This window comes from Acanthopagrus latus, chromosome 7, assembly GCF_904848185.1.
Source record: "Acanthopagrus latus isolate v.2019 chromosome 7, fAcaLat1.1, whole genome shotgun sequence".
NCBI classification, from domain to species: domain Eukaryota; kingdom Metazoa; phylum Chordata; class Actinopteri; order Spariformes; family Sparidae; genus Acanthopagrus; species Acanthopagrus latus.
The window spans coordinates 3,123,394-3,139,849 of record NC_051045.1 but is presented as its reverse complement, the minus strand read 5'-3'; the positions used below and the strand labels follow the sequence as shown (position 1 = coordinate 3,139,849).

Here is a 16,456-nt window from a genome sequence, read left to right as displayed (position 1 = left end):
TCAGTACCAAACAGAGAAATGCCTGTTTCACGACCGATGGAGATGCCTGTTCCGAGCACCTTTGCCTCCAGCTGTGTTGGACTGATGTGGGCGCCGGTATCAGCAGATAGACCGAGTGTGCCGGTCACTGGGCCAATTGAACCTGCGATACTGCCCACCTCTGCTCTGGCCATGGCTTTAAGACTGCGATCCTTCCCAGAGACTCCAGCTTCTGCACTGGCGTTAGGCCCTTTGGTGTCAAGAGCAAAGATTCCATCTTCCTCATGAGAATGATTCACACCAGTCGCAGCTTTGGCCTCAGCTTCTGGCAGTTGTTCTAAGACTTTGTCCACGACTGCTCCTGCGGGTCCCAGGCCTGAAACAGAGACATTACATTTAAACTCAAACACTAGAGAACGACAACACCAGTGGAAAAAAGTTTTGTGGTCTGGAGATTTCAAGGATGTTGTGACATTTTGTTTGGGAAAAAAGCTGCACAAGAGAATAACTTTGGAAAGAAAGTAATATTTTGAGGTTGTTATAGATTCAACAATTTGATTACAGAAATACATTTGGGATATCAGTCCACTGAAGAGCATCTGAAACTATTCAATCAAATTTGTCGTGTTTGGTTGACGATCTCAGGGCTGGTCAAGGAGGACAAAATCATTTCAAAAGGAATTGACTTACCAGTTGTGTCTGTGTTTGAAAGAAAGAAAAGGAAACTCTGTTATTTGCTTATTTAAAAAAAACATACAAGTCACATGAAACATGTCTTCAATGTTATAATAACTGATTAACATGTCAGATGTCAGTTTTGTCTTAGCGATGAAACAAACTAAAATTACGTTCAGCTCTTTACTTTGTTCTCTTGTTGTACAGTTTCAACTTGCTTTTATAATACATTTCACTTAAATGTTTTGATGTGAAATCTCATGGCCTTTTTTCCAAATAATAACATAACAGCTTCAACTTTAGTCCCAACAATATTTTACTTAAAAAAAAAAGAAAAAAAAGTAATGTACTCACATAGATTGACAGGCGCTGAAAAAAAAGAAAGTGAAAAAAAACAAAAGTATTTAGATAAAATTATTACAATCTTTCATCATCTCTGGCTCCACCATCACCAGAATCTTTCAGCATTGCTCCTTCTGAAAAAATGATTTACTTACTTAATAAACAATTATTGTGAACAGAAAATCATGCAAATTTCTAACAAACACTGCAAAGAAAAACAATACTCACTATGGAAAAGTCCTAAAATTTCAGACTTAAATAATGTAATCTACTGTGTTTTTATTGCTTTCAAATATCAAAACAAGTCCAGTGTGTCATTTGCGGTATGTAAATGTTAATGTGCTGACCGTATAAAAAGTAAAAATGCCTGCTGCAGTCCACAGCTACAGTACCCACACCCGATGACATAATATTATATGTCCATCCATTATCTGTTTCACAATCACGGGTGTGGCTGGAGCCAAACCCAGCTCTTTGTCTCACTTTGAGTCAGTTAAATTATAGATTACATTATTATTAATTACAACAGGCAATCTGTCTCCTCAATATACTAGATTTTTTAGAAGACAGTGAACTTATTCTTGAAGATAATGTTTGCTTACCAGCCATCTTCTGGAAAAGACGTTTAACCTGAAAGACAAAGAGGGAATGTCAGCAGCAGATTAGAACCATACTGTGTTAATGAACATATCATTCAGCAGCTATGTGCAAGTGAAGCTCCTCCATACTTGAATTTCCTCCGGGATCAATAAAGTATGTATCTATCTATCTATCTATCTATCTATCTATCTATCTATCTATCTATCTATCTATCTATCTATCTATCTATCTATCTATCTATCAGCTGCTGTGAGTCAGATTTGAATTGGAAAATAGCAATAAATGTTTAATACTGCGCTATTATATACTTCAAGCCAGCACATACATATTTAGTTTGCATAATGAATCTCACATGGTGGATTACTTACCTGAAAGAAGTCGCTTTGTTAACAGGTGAAGTTGTGTGCTGCTGCGTGCACTGAGCTCAGTGAAAACACCAGGCTGTATAAATACCAAACGGCAAAAGGAAAGTGAAGGTTTGAGATAGAGGATCATAAAACGGTCACACACATTAAAAGAGATAAAATCAAGTCAATAAACTGAAGTGAAAGTAATTCAACACGTAGAAAATGGGTTACTTATTGACCGTGATTTCACAATTAACTTACTTGATCGGTGTGTCTTAAAGCTCATTTCAACAACAGTTCTTACAACACCCATGTTTGATAATTATTTGGCTTTTACCTTCATTTTCTGAAAAGAACAAATAATGTGTTGGATTTTGACGCACTGACGTGAGCAACACTTTGTAACAATTATTAATAAATGGTGCATTTATAGCTTATTAGATTTAGTTCAGTCTCTTGGATATTCAGGACAGATTTCAACCTGATCCAGTGAAAATGAGCATTTAGTGAGGTTTTAAATATACATACGAAGAAATAATGACATTTAGCTCAGAGGACCAAATTTTAGCTCTTTAGTTCTATGACTTTAAAGGTGCACTACATAGTTTTGGAGAAGGAATTAAAACTCTGAATTTTAATATTTACATTATTAATGAGGTAATGAGACAAACTCAGAAATATTTAGTTTTTAACCATGTTTGAAACAAGAAAGATGGCAGGGTCCGCCACATCTAAACAAAGTAAAACAGTATGAAGTTGTGTTGTCCTTTAAGGTCGAGTTGTTTATTCAGTAGTGCAGCTTTAAGAGAAGTTCTTACATGAGTTATTTCAATAAAATCCATTTCTTACACATCCATGTTTAATAATTATTTGACTTCTATGTGTGGGTGTGTGTGTGTGTGTGTGTGTGTGTGTGTGTGTGTCTGTGTGTCAAAACTTCAATACTTAATAATAATAAAGACAGGACAGTCATTACTTTCTCTAAATTGTGACAGATGAAAGAGAAGCACAAAAACAAAACAAAAGATCGAAAACATGTCAAAGAAAAAAATCACATTTAATAAATTGAAGTTGAGCCGTGGCAGCCCATAGAGGAGGAGATGGACAGATGTGTAAAGGTATATCTTTAATTGTTTTTCTTGTGATGTCATGCTGGAGTGAACACAAAGTGCATAAATAACAGACTGCAGAAGAAAGTGAAAGTATGTCAACCCCAACAACTCAGGAAACCTAAGACGCTCCGTTACACTAGTGGCAGCTGTGTCTGCTGCTGGCTGCTGATATCGATTGGGTTTATTACAGGATGTTTGTTTCAAAGTTCGTTTCTGTTGGAGTGAGAGAGTGAAAGTAAAGACTTACGGGAAACTGAAGGTTTTACAATAAGCTCTGCAGCTCTGTAATACAATGATATCAGCAGCTGCATATCAGTGTAACGGAGCATCTTAGGTTTCCTTATTGGTCAGACTGGATTTACTTTCACTTTCTTCTGCAGTCTGGTATTAATGAACTTTGTGTTCACTCCAGCATGACATTTCAAGAATAACAATCAAAGATATACGTTTAAATCTCAACTTAAATATCCATCTCCTCCTCTAAGGGCTGCCACAGGTCAACTTTAATTTATTTAATGTGATTTTTTTTTTAAAGCCTTTCCCTGAGACCATGCAGCAGTCTGAGCAGCAGCAGACTGAGGAAACGACGTCTGCAGCTCCAGTTCACAGTGTGAAAAGTTCAAACCTGCAAAGCTTAAACTGTCAGTTCTATGGAAGCCCTGAATGTGAGAAATGTTTCTTTTCTGGTGATCAGTTTTATGATCTAAATTATTTCTCTCCTGTGTTTATGATTTGTGATCTGACGGATAAAAAAAATAAAAATAAAAAAAATTGCCAGGATAATCTTTCTAATCCTGTTTTCTTCCAATCTGTGAAAACATGTGGAAAAAAAACTTTTCACTGGGAAAAAACATCATGTTTCATAACGAAACCAAGTGAAAACACGGTTTTCAGACGAAAAAAGAATATCATGTTTTGAACCGAGAGAAAATATTTTAATTTTTTCATGAGACAACACACAAGAAGACAAAAACTTCTCACAAATCATTTTTCACTCTTTTCACGCATTTAAAAAAAAACAAACAAACTTGTTTCTCCTGAAAAAAAAAATATTATTTTATTACTTGACAAATTAAAAAAACAAATAATTCTCACTTGGCCCTCAGGGCTTCCATACCATCCTCCTGTCCTCACAAGTCCAAATATTTAGGCAACATGTTGAATTCCATATATTTATTTATTTATTTTATTTTATTTTATTTTTTTTGACATTTCAAAAGACTTTATTTTCAAAATTGTCACAATACAGTTTTACAAACAACAGCCCCGATCCCACCCAACCACCCACCCACCCACTCAAGGGTACACATAATACACACACACATACACGGTTAAATAAATAAATAAATAAATAGATAAATAATAAAAATAAATAATACAATAAAATAACATTTTTAAAAAATAAACAACTCAGGAAACCTAAGACGCTCCGTTACACTAGTGGCAGCTGTGTCTGCTGCTGGCTGCTGATATCGATTGGGTTTATTACAGGATGTTTGTTTCAAAGTTCGTTTCTGTTGGAGTGAGAGAGTGAAAGTAAAGACTTACGGGAAACTGAAGGTTTTACAATAATCCTGCAGGTTTATTGTAAAGCCTTCAGTGCCACACGGCTGCAGTAGAACTGTAGCAGAGTTGAAATTTAACTTAAGATGTCTGTGGACGACAGTGTTGGTCTGTTGGTCGATGTTCCTCTTCGGTCCAGACAGAAACATCTGGACTGTCATGTGATTGTTTACAGACATTCATGATCCTCAGTGGATAAATCCTGCAGATTCTGGAGAACTACTGACTTCTACCGTGTCGTCACTAAAAGACAGACGGTACAGAAGGAAATAAAAAATAGCCACAACTCATACTTGAAGTAAAGATTATCGTATTAAAACATTACTCTGGGAAAAGTGAAAGTCACTCATACCAACAGGACTCATGTGACCTGAGTAAAAGTATGAAAGTATCTGATATTAACAGCTGACATGGACGTATAAACTTGAGTTCATCCTGTAAATATCCACTGCTTCTGTGATCATGTTATTCTTTAACTGTTAGCTGCAGGATGTTTTGTGAAAAAAATAAATGAGATGGTTGAGTGTTTTATTGAAACAATGATAAAGCTGAGGTTGAAGCCAGCAGGAGGAACAGGAAGCCGTTGGAAGGAGACGAAGGAAACAGGAAATTATCTCATTTTATATATTTTACCTTCAGTATGATTTTCTATGTTAGATAAAAAACAGTGGACAGTACAGACAGTTTTGATAAGAAAATCACTCATCAGGTTCATCAAAGTGTTTCATTTGCAGCAGCATAATTAGTTTCATGTATAAATGCTGAAGGGGTTTCACCACAACTTCAACGAAACCGTATTCCCTAACAGAGAAATGCTTGTAGTCGGACCGATGGTGAAGCCTGTTCCCAGAAACTTTGCCTCTACACCTCTTGGACCGACGCCGACACCAGTGTCTACTCCCAGTCCGACTTCAGCTTTCAGTGGACCGGCACCAGCGGAAGCACTCGCCAGCTCCGCCCTGGCCATGGCTCTAGCACCCGACCCCAGAGAGAGTCCGGCTCCTGCGCTGGCGTTGGGCCCTTTGGCCTCTGCATCAAAAACGCTCCACTCAGCGCGGGAATAACCCACTCCTGCAGCAGCGTATACTCCAACCTTATCATCGTCATCAAATGCATCGGCACCTGCGTAGGTACCAGCAGCAAAAGCTTTACCAGGCCGCTCAATGTTTTTAACAAACTTTATGAATTCGGGGTCACTGACACACACGTCTTTTCCGACATGTCGAGCAGCTTTCTCTGTGAACAGAGAAACACTTCGGTTAGTCACAAAGATGAAAATCATAATACTTCTCTATACTAACAGTGCTTCATCCATGATTTCAAAGTACAGTCTTGCCAGTTAATAACAGATATCAGTCCACAGAAAACATAATGTCTGAAACCCTAAATGCTAATTGGTTGAACATATTGTGATAATATTTATAATTTGTTTCCTCGAGTAACCTTTATTAATGGCAAAAAGTTCCTGTTATTTGCTTTGAAACTCACAAAACCGAGCCTCCAGAGCAGTGAGCATGTCACGGTCCACTCTCAGGAATCTTATGTAGTTGTTTTCTCATGACTCTTTAAAGCTTCCGTACCATCTTCTATACTGTTTTCCTTTCTAATTTTTTTTAGAAGTTTGGCCATGTGGAGTTTCCCTCTAGTGAGATCTGGCAGCTTGTAGTGACACTTCCATTCACTCAAGTCATAAATTAAGTCTATTAGAAGGTAATCTGTCTCATCAAAACACTATTTTTCCTGAGGGAAAGTTTGCACTTATGTTTCTGGGTGATGTTTGCTTACTTGACATCTTCAGGACGAGAAGTTTACTGTGAAAGAAAAAGAGGAAATGTCAGCAGCAGATAAAAAAACAGAGTTTCTCTGAAAGAACAAGCTGTGGTAATGAACATATTCTGTACAGATCCAAAGAAAATAATATTCATAACACATTCAGACAGAAATGTATTTGTTCATTAATGGCCAGTCAGCATCATTGTGTTAGTGAAGCGCCTCCTTCTGTGAGTCAGTTGAATAAAAAAATTCAAGAACAATTCATTCGACAATAAAGAAAACAATAACTGATACATGCTGCACTATCTGGCACATATGGTAAAACAGGAATTAAACCAGCATGTGTACATTTAGTTGGGATTAAATCTCACACGATGGATTACCTGAATGAGGTTGCTATTAACAGAAGTTGTTTGCTGTGTGCGCTGAGCTCAACTGCTGCAGTGACGGATCGGGGTGTTTAAATACAAGACAGGAAAAGAAAGTGAAAGTATTTTAAGTCCGACCACCTCTGAGATTAAGTTACACTGATGACAGCTGTTGTAACCGAATGCAGCCGGCTGCTGATATATTGTGTGGTTATGATAAGGATGTTTATTTAAAAGTTAATATCTGTTGGAGTGAGTAAGTGACAGCAAATACTTGTGGGAAACTGAAGGTTTTACAGTAAGCTTGCAGGTCTAATGTAAGATGTCTGTGGACGACAGTGTTGGTCTGTCGGTCGATGTTCCTCTTTGGTCCAGACAGAAACATCTGGACTGTTATGTGATTGTTTACAGACATTCATGATCCTCAGTGGATAAATCCTACAGATTCTGGAGAACTACTATCATTTACCGTGTTGTCACTAAAAGACAGATGGAAACAAACAAATAAAAAAAAATAAATAAATAAATAAAGAATTAAAGCTGCGAGCAGCATTGGTCGGGCCCTCGCAGTCCACGCACCTCGGGGCATGCTGCCATCAGGGCTTCCGCACGCAACGCCTCGAAGAAGCCGTTTCTTTATAATTTGGTGCCCTGCTCCCGCTGGCATTAAGTAATGCACGCTGAAGACAGAAAAAACAGCGTGTACTGCTGCACGATTCACCAGACAAAGACTGAGATGACGGTCCGCTTCTGGAGCTGGCTGACGAAAATGTCCACATGAGGCATGATGCAATGAAATAGTTTCGGGAAGAAGCTGAAAGTATCATCGTCCAGTAGCTGAAGAGAATTTTTTCTCCAGTTCTTCCAGCTGCTCGACACTCTGGCGATGATGTCACGCACTCTAGCTCACGCAATACACACCCATTATAAAATCAGAAGAAGGCCTAAAAATCCGTAAAACTAAAACTGTGATGATTTGGAAACCGTAAGAGATTTTTAAAAACTGAATACATGCCCAACAGTTCAAGTTCTTCTCACTCTTTAAAAGGTGGAATGGTATCTGTAGCTCAAAGCATGAAGCACAAGAAGAGGTTGAAAGTCGATGAGTTTTGAAGAGGATTTTAAGATTTTCCCATTTACTTTCCATTCAAACTAATCAGACTGCGACCAGATCGCCATCTATTGGCTGATTTGCACCAAATTTTACACAGAGCCTCATCAGTCCATGGAACACAATTATGAACATTTACGTGATAATCAGACCGTATTTTGTTTAGATGTGCAAGATTGTCTGCTTTCAACACAATATGCAGGAATTTTGTTGCAGGTTCCCTGCTCGGGCCCTAATACAGAATCGCTTCAAAAACAATAGGGTCCTCGCAGGTTCCCTGCTCGGGCCCTAATTAAGGATCCATGGCGGGACTCAAACCCAGAGCAGAAGCAAAGCCTCCATTCACATCCTGCTCTACCACCTGAGCTAAACACCATTATGAGTTCACACTGGATGAATAAACACAATGAGTCCCGCCCACAGACTTTCTGACGAATGCAGGTGGAGCGCGCCGAAAAGGGGCGGTCTCGCTAGTTTCCCGCGTGAAATTAGTGGATTTCCCTCCAAAACTGTAGATGTGTATTTAAATAGCTGTTGGATCGTCACTCTGGTTCCAGCGGCTCTACTCTGAGGACACGAATACGGTCAGTAAACTCTTCTGTACGAATCTGCTTTATGTGTGTGCTTACCTGCTCAGTTCAGGCGTGTTCATGTCTGTATGGGAGTTGTATAGATCTCAGGTGATTAGCCCAGGTGATGTTCCTTTATATCAAAGAGCTCCACACTGCAAAGTAACCTCCATGTTGTCTCAGCCTAGTGCCGGTTAAAATGGAGCCAGCCTCCCTCTCATGTCGGTCAGATTTGTTTTTGCCTCAAATGTTTCTGAAATAACTCTGAACACGAAACTGTAGACGTCTCGTGTAACTGTTTAGTGTTGAGATAAATTCGGCTGGAACATAATTCTGTAATTACATCCATTTAAACGCGCCGCGGACTGTATGTTTTGCCCAATGCACCAAACTCCATTGTGATTTTGGCCGTTTTATATCTGCGGTGTTTATTACATGAACACTGCACAGTTAAGTAAATTTGGGTCACTGTCTCAGAACAAGTCGCTAGTTTCGTTAAATTCGGCTTGAAGTATTATTTATTTATTTATTATTTTAAACGGCATGAAAGCTGGTTAGCTAACGTTTACTGGTCAGTTTAAGTCAGTGGTTATGTTAGCTAGCTGAGTTTAAATTTGTTGGAGATGCAATGCAAGGTTTGGAAACATGTTACCAGCGGCTCAGCTGCTTTATTAACGGGCTACTGACACTATAATGAGCTTATAAAGACGTCTGGGTCATTTCATCGTTGTGTTTTTACAGACGGGTTTGCATGTTAGCTAAGGTGTGTGTCTGTTGGAGAGTGTTAGCATGACGCCATTATCGTGCTGTGTAATGTTAGCTTGTTAATACTATCATCTTTACAGCTGAATATCTGAGTACAGCACAGTTAGCTAACAGGCTCCAGGTGCTCAATAATGTCTCAGTATGTTAGTATGTCAGCATCTAGAAGGTCATTTTGAGCAGCTAAAGTAGTTTATACACAAAATAAGCAGCCTCATTGTAGCTGCACAGCATGTATTCAGTGTGTTTGTCTCAGTTTTGGTTTAATGTGTTACTGCAATCACTGCACTGTGTGTCAAAAGATAGACTTTGAAATCATATTACTCGTGTATAAAGCTCTTAATGTTCTCAGAACTTATTACATTTGGTTTACATTTGTTTTACCTTTAAAAAACACATTTATTAAATCAGATGAAAGTAGATTTTATAGTGCAGAGTGATGTGAGACTCCTGAGGTGATGTCATGCACGTGGTCACAGACCGCTATATCATTCTTTATTATGAAATGATAATCCTGTAAGAAATCCCATTTTGCCAGATGTGTCTATACTCTGTCCATACATCTTTTTTCTGCTTACAATCAGAATATGTGTGTACACACAGACATATATGCATGTAGTCATCATGTTATACTAAAGTGCCTCCTCCTCTCTCCAGGTGAACAGTGGGACTTGTCTTCAGCTTCAGGTGGAACAGCTCTGACCTGTATGGTGATCAGACCCGGAGAGGAGACACACCTGGTCCAACCAGGTCAGTGCAATATAGGTGCAAAAATTAGAGGCAGAAAGTGTGAGTTTTGTCAATTTCTGCTCATTAATACTCTATGATCAGTAAATGATTTTAGAGGATAGTCGAGTCTCATTCACAGGTCGTTGAATACCGACAGTTTGGGTTGGCAGAAGCCATGACAGTGTCACTGTTGGGACACTAGTCTCTCTCCCTCTTTTTCTGTTTGTCTTTAAAAAAGCTAATTAAAAAGGCAAACAAATGTGCAAGCAAGCAATGTACAGGTTAGTTCAATGGGGAATAAAAGAAGGAAGTCATAGTATTTTAATATTTACTAAGTGCGATATTGTAGCCAGCTGGCATTGTTTCAGTTTAACGAACACCTGCATTTATATATATTATGAATTATATAATTATATTTTATTTAACATGTATATCTCCACTGTTCAGCCACAACATTAAAACAACTGACAAGTGAAGTGAGCATTGATCATCTTGTTACAATCAAATGTTCTGCTGGGAAACTTTGAGTTCTGTCATTTCTGTGGATTCTCTTTGACAAACACCAGCCACCCAAACACCGTTCAAACCAACTGCACCCCCTCATGGCAAAGAACCCAAGGCCTCAAACTGGTCTCCTCATTGTCCAGATCCCACTTCAGCTGAGCATCTGCTGGATGCGCCAGAACCAACTCCAATCCATGTTGGGGCCCCCATGGATCGGTCTTGGCTCTGACTGCATCCAGTGGAAGCTCAGCTGGATTGAGATCTGGGGAATCTGGAGGTCATGTTGACACCTTGAGCTCTTTCCCACGTTCCTCGGGTCGTTCCTGAGCAGTTTTTGCAGCGTTGCAGGCGCGTTGTCCTGCAGGGGGCGCACTGCCACCAAGGAGTGCTGCTGCCATGAGGGCGTGTACTTGGTCTGCAGCTGTGTTTGGGTGACTGGTGTTTGTCAAAGAGACATCCACACGAATGCTGGGACCCATGGCTTCACAGCCGAACATGGCATTGGAACAAAATCATCCATGTTATTTATTTCACCTGTCACTGTTATAATGATATGACTCTCAGTGTATACACATGTTAAATACTCTATATATGTCTAAAATATCTATATGTCTATATTTCCTCTCAGTAAATCAAAATCTGATTGACCTGATTTGATTTGATAAAGCAAAACCTGTTTGAAATACTTGTACTTCCTTTGAACCCTGTTGGTTTTGAGCTGGGACTTTTACATTTAAATGGACAGCTTCATTTATGTAGATTCAACACTAACATTAGCCTCGGCGTATTCCCCTAGCAGGCCACTAATAAGGATCCTATTCAGTTTCTGACGTGCAGCTGTGTGGTGGGGAAGTTTTTGGTTTAGAAGCGGTTCTTGTGGTCACATTCATGGTAGAGGTGCAGCAAACTGAGCTGTAAACACCAGCAGAATGACCGGAGACATGTTAATTTTTGGTGGCTTGTGTAAGGTTTGTTAGCAGTAGCATTCTTATTCATGGTAGAAGTGCAGCAGATTGAGAGCTACGACACCAGCAGAACTGAGCTGAGACGTGTTGTTTTGGAGGCCTTGTGGTGTAGAGCTTTCTGGGGACAAAAGTTCAGTAAGAGCAGTCCCGTTGTTAGTGGTCTGCCAGGCTTACCTGGTGTTATTGTAATTTATAGTTTAACTTGGCCAGACTTCAGCTATCTTCAATGGCAAATGCCCGAGTGCAGTCCATCGGAGCTGTAAGCAGTGTTTTCCATGAATGGCAGTAGTCAGGCCTTTGATCAGTTGCTGGTATTGGTAATAGCGTATCTTACGAGCCCTCGTGCGATCCCGCCAACTTACAGGTCCCTCATGTTCAGACACCTATGGTATGGTAGAAGCGTGCACATGGTGTGCGTGTTTAGCTTGGGCTTCGGCCTGGCTAGGGACATGCTCAGGGCCACGGTAGAAGCTAGCCTGACGCCACTAAAGCGGCTTGGATCTCTGCCCTCAACTGTCCATGACGATTTCCCTCGCGAGTTCAGTGTGTATGGGCGCGATGCCTTTGCTTGAAGATAATGTTGAACCTCTGTGATAAAACTAAATGAAAACAATTGCAGGAATTCATTTTCTTTGCAACTGTGTGCAACAGCATCCTGCTTGATAACACCAAGCAGAGATCATTACAAAGCTGTTACAGGGCCCTCGGCCTCACTGCCCAGCAGACCACTGATAACGATCTGAATGTGTTGTGGTGACATTTTTTCTTTGGAAGCAGTTGTTGTTGTTGTTGTCATGTTAATGGTAGAGATGTAGTGAAATGATAGCTACAGATACTTTGAGTGGTTGTTAATTTGTCTGAGTACTTCTGAGTGTATTGAAGGTTTGTTTTTAGTTCTTGTACATGTGCACTTGAGCGCGCAACTGTGTGCTCAGAGAGTGCTTGATAAGCTTTATGAAGCCTTTGGAGTTGTTGTCTTGTGAACTGATAGCTACAAACAGCTTGAGCGGTTGTTAGTTATTTTGCACCCTTCGGAGTGTATTGAAGGTTTGTTTTTAGTTCTTGTACATGTGCACTTGAGCGCGCAACTGTGTGCTCAGAGAGTGCTTGATAAGCTTTATGAAGTCTTTGGAGTTGTTGTCTTGTGAACTGATAGCTAGGAACAGCTTGAGCGGTTGTTAGTTATTTTGCACCCTTCTGAGTGTATTGAAGGTTTGTTTTTAGTTCTTGTACATGTGCACTTGAGTGCGCAACTGTGTGCTCAGAGAGTGCTTGATGAGCTTTATGAACCCTCGGAAGTTGTTGTTCTGCTGGCGAAAACATCGTGGTATGAAGGTTTTCAGGCTAACATTGTTAGCTAAACAATGTTGAGTGCCGTAAGCTACAATAGCCAGTTCGCCACTGTAGAGTTCCAGGCACCAAAGTTCAGTAATAGCAATCCAGTTGTTTGTGGTCAGGCTTGTGTGAACTGACCAACCAGACCAGACTTAAGTCCCACCTCAAAACCCATAGGATTCAAGGAGAGTTTTTACAGCCACTGGATAATTACAAAAAATGTATATAAAAAATGTATCTTGAAATAAAATGTAATTGAAAATACATGTCTTCTCACTGTTAACAACTTGACTCTCTATGAGTCCTGTTAATAGCTCACAAAGTGCGTTATTTGACGACCTGAGAATGAGACTCAAAAAGCAGCTGTCTTTGTACAGAATTGCTTTATAAGTATGCTGGCATCATGCAATATATCAATTAATTAATAATTGTCCTCCATAATGCAGGACACTGGCTTGTCTCACATGGCCTCTCTAAGATCTCAACTTTCTGCTTTTAATGCTGATTAACTTAATCTATAATAATATATCATGTTTCATCAGCAAATGTTTAATATTGATATGAATCGACAAAGTAACTAGTAACTAAAGCTGTCAGACAAAGTACTGTGAAAGTATGAATAATATAGTTAAAACTAAATTAATGCAAAATATGGAAATTATTTAACATATATATATATATATATATACACTGTTCAGTTGAAACATTAAAACAACTGACAAGTGAAGTGAGCATTGATCATCTTGTTACAATCAAATGTTCTGCTGGGAAACTTTGAGTTCTGTCATTTCTGTGGATTCTCTTTGACAAACACAGCCACCCAAACACCGTTCAGACCAACTGCACCCCCTCATGGCAAAGAACCCAAGGCCTCAAACTGGTCTCCTCATTGTCCAGATCCCACTTCAGCTGAGCATCTGCTGGATGCGCCAGAACCAACTCCAATCCATGTTGGGGCCCCCATGGATCGGTCTTGGCTCTGACTGCATCCAGTGGAAGCTCAGTTGGATTGAGATCTGGGGAATCTGGAGGTCATGTTGACACCTTGAGCTCTTTCCCACGTTCCTCGGGTCGTTCCTGAGCAGTTTTTGCAGCGTTGCAGGCGCGTTGTCCTGCAGGGGGCGCACTGCCACCAAGGAGTGCTGCTGCCATGAGGGGGTGTACTTGGTCTGCAGCTGTGTTTGGGTGACTGGTGTTTGTCAAAGAGACATCCACACGAATGCTGGGACCCATAGTTTCACAGCCGAACATGACATTGGAACACAATGATCCATGTTATTTATTTCACCTGTCACTGGTTCTAATGTTGTGGCTCTCAGTGTTTACACGTGTTAACTGCTTTTTACAGACACACTCAAAACCTCCCAAAAAAGGCTAAAAACTTCCACAAATACAAACAAAACCTCCACAAATACACAAAACATTCTCAAATATACTCAAACCTCCACAAAAAACTTTAACAAATTCACTAAAAATTTCCATAAATTCACAAAAAACTTCTACAAATAGACACAAAACCTCCACAAATACACTCAAACCTCCACAAATACACAAAAAGTCCATAAATTCACTAAAACTTCCACAAATATACACAAAACTCCACAAATACACTCAAACCTCCACAAATCCAGAAAAACTTAAACAAATTCACAAAAAATTTCCATAAATTCACTAAAAACTTCCACAAATATACACAAAACCTCCACAAATACACTCAAACCTCCACAAATACACAAAAAGTCCATAAATTCACTAAAACTTCCACAAATATACACAAAACTCCACAAATACACTCAAACCTCCACAAATCCAGAAAAACTTAAACAAATTCACAAAAAATTTCCATAAATTCACTAAAAACTTCCACAAATATACACAAAACCTCCACAAATACACTCAAACCTCCACAAATACACAAAACGTCCATAAATTCACAAAAAATTTCCATAAATTCACTAAAACTTCCACAAATATACACAAAACCTCCACAAAAAACTTATACAAATTCATTAAAAATTTCCATTAATTCACTAAAAACTTCCACAAATCGACACAAAACCTCCGCAAATACACAAACCTTCACAAATATACTCAAACCTCCACAAATTCACTAAAAACTTCCACAAATAGACACAAAACCTGCACAAGAGACGTGAAACTACCACTGCTCTTCTTTCTCATCTTGCAGGTGATGGACATTTGAAAGGACGAATCACCAAGATGAGCCAATCGATGGAGACGAGCCGCCACAGGAACCTGAACCTGTACTTCACGAGGGGGATCAAACATGGCTGATATATCTGCAGTTCACTGCTCGTTTCTCCAGAACGAGAGCAGCCAGGAGCTGAAAGTTGTGGGCAGAGGAACAGGCTGCTGAGGACGAGTTGGACGACGGTTTCCTGAAATGAATCCTGATTTCCTGTAAATCTAGTTTTTTGGACTGACATGTTGTTCTCAGACTGTGAGACTCCCGAACATCCTCATCAAAATAGACTCTTTGGTTTCTGTCCGTCTGTGATGAAGCATCAAATGAGTCTCTTGTGAAACAGACCTGGTTCAGTTTGTTCACTTAATTCACATCATCTTTCTACAAACTCCCCTGTTTTTTATTGGCATTTTGCTTTTATTAAAGCAGAGAAGATGGAAACAATTAGGCAGCTACCGACCTACTCATCCTGTACGAGAAGCTTGGTTTTTTAAACTGAGTACTTACTAATAACAAATAGAAGATGAGACCTGGTGAGCAGAAATGTACTAATTTGAAAAAAAATCAAATGAGAAAACATTTAAAAATATGTAATGAAGAATATTTTTGATATTTTTTTCTTTGTAACCAAATGGAATCAAAATAAAGACATTTTCTTTGTAACTGTGTGACTGAAATGACTTACGTGACTGGTGCTTCTTGTCAACACCGTTTAGCTCTTGTGTGGGACATTTAATGTCTTAAATGTAGGCCACATGTTCACACCTTCACATCTAAATGTTGTTTAAAGTCTTATTTCACCTCTCAACTTTGTTTTTATTCCAACTGGATTTAAGTGACAGAGCTGACATGATGTCATCTCTGTTTGTCGGTCAACATTTGAGGTGATGAGGGCGGCACATGACCAGGATGTATGTCTTATTGACCTTATTTATAAAAATAATAATATGTATAATAATGTATTTGTTTTTAGAGCACCTTTAAAAACAGTTTACATATTTAGTTTCATTATGATTTTGATGATTTACCACACAGGCAGTTGAGAGTCACAGTAAAGTTCAGTCCAGCCTGCTGAGATACGAATCACAAAACAAAAGGTGAAACACCTGAAAACAAAGGAGAAGAAATGGAGGAGGGACGGAGGACAGTGTGTTCTTTAGTGTTTAACGGTATGAGATTGTAAAAATGTCCACATTCCTCAGAAGCCTCACATTAAAGATATGTACAGATACGTTTGTCTTTTAACTGCTTCAGAAACACTGCAAAGAAAAAAGAAATTAAAAAAAACCTGACAGGTTATATGACAGCAAAAATATAAGAAACACTCTCACAACATAATAAATATGTACAATGAACTCTGTAGGTATAATTTGCATTATTATCTGTACCATCTAATTATTCCACAACAAGCTCACCAGGTTAAAATAAAAAGATGTATAGTTAACTGAACGTAATTTATGGTAAAATAATGTGTATTGCTCCATAATGTACTTAAAAAAATACACTAAACTGTATG

The 16,456-nt window shown here is 39.1% G+C and overlaps 1 protein-coding gene and 1 long non-coding RNA gene across 2 annotated transcripts; one reads left to right on the top strand and one right to left on the bottom strand.

Moving 5' to 3' along the window:
• Positions 1–5,132: 5,132 nt before the first annotated feature.
• Positions 5,133–6,842, bottom strand: LOC119023067 (fibroin heavy chain-like). Its single transcript, XM_037104699.1, has 3 exons — positions 6,775–6,842; positions 6,404–6,429; positions 5,133–5,854 (listed from the first exon to the last, which is right to left on the bottom strand). Exons 2-3 carry the CDS (start codon positions 6,408–6,410, stop codon positions 5,391–5,393), a joined length of 471 nt encoding a protein of 156 aa, XP_036960594.1. The 5' UTR covers positions 6,411–6,429; positions 6,775–6,842; the 3' UTR covers positions 5,133–5,390.
• Positions 6,843–8,343: 1,501 nt separating this feature from the next.
• On the top strand, positions 8,344–15,603 carry LOC119023422. The gene is made up of 3 exons (XR_005076263.1): positions 8,344–8,454; positions 9,859–9,951; positions 14,923–15,603. It is a non-coding gene; the product is annotated as an uncharacterized LOC119023422 (long non-coding RNA).
• The last annotated feature ends 853 nt before the right edge of the window (positions 15,604–16,456 follow it).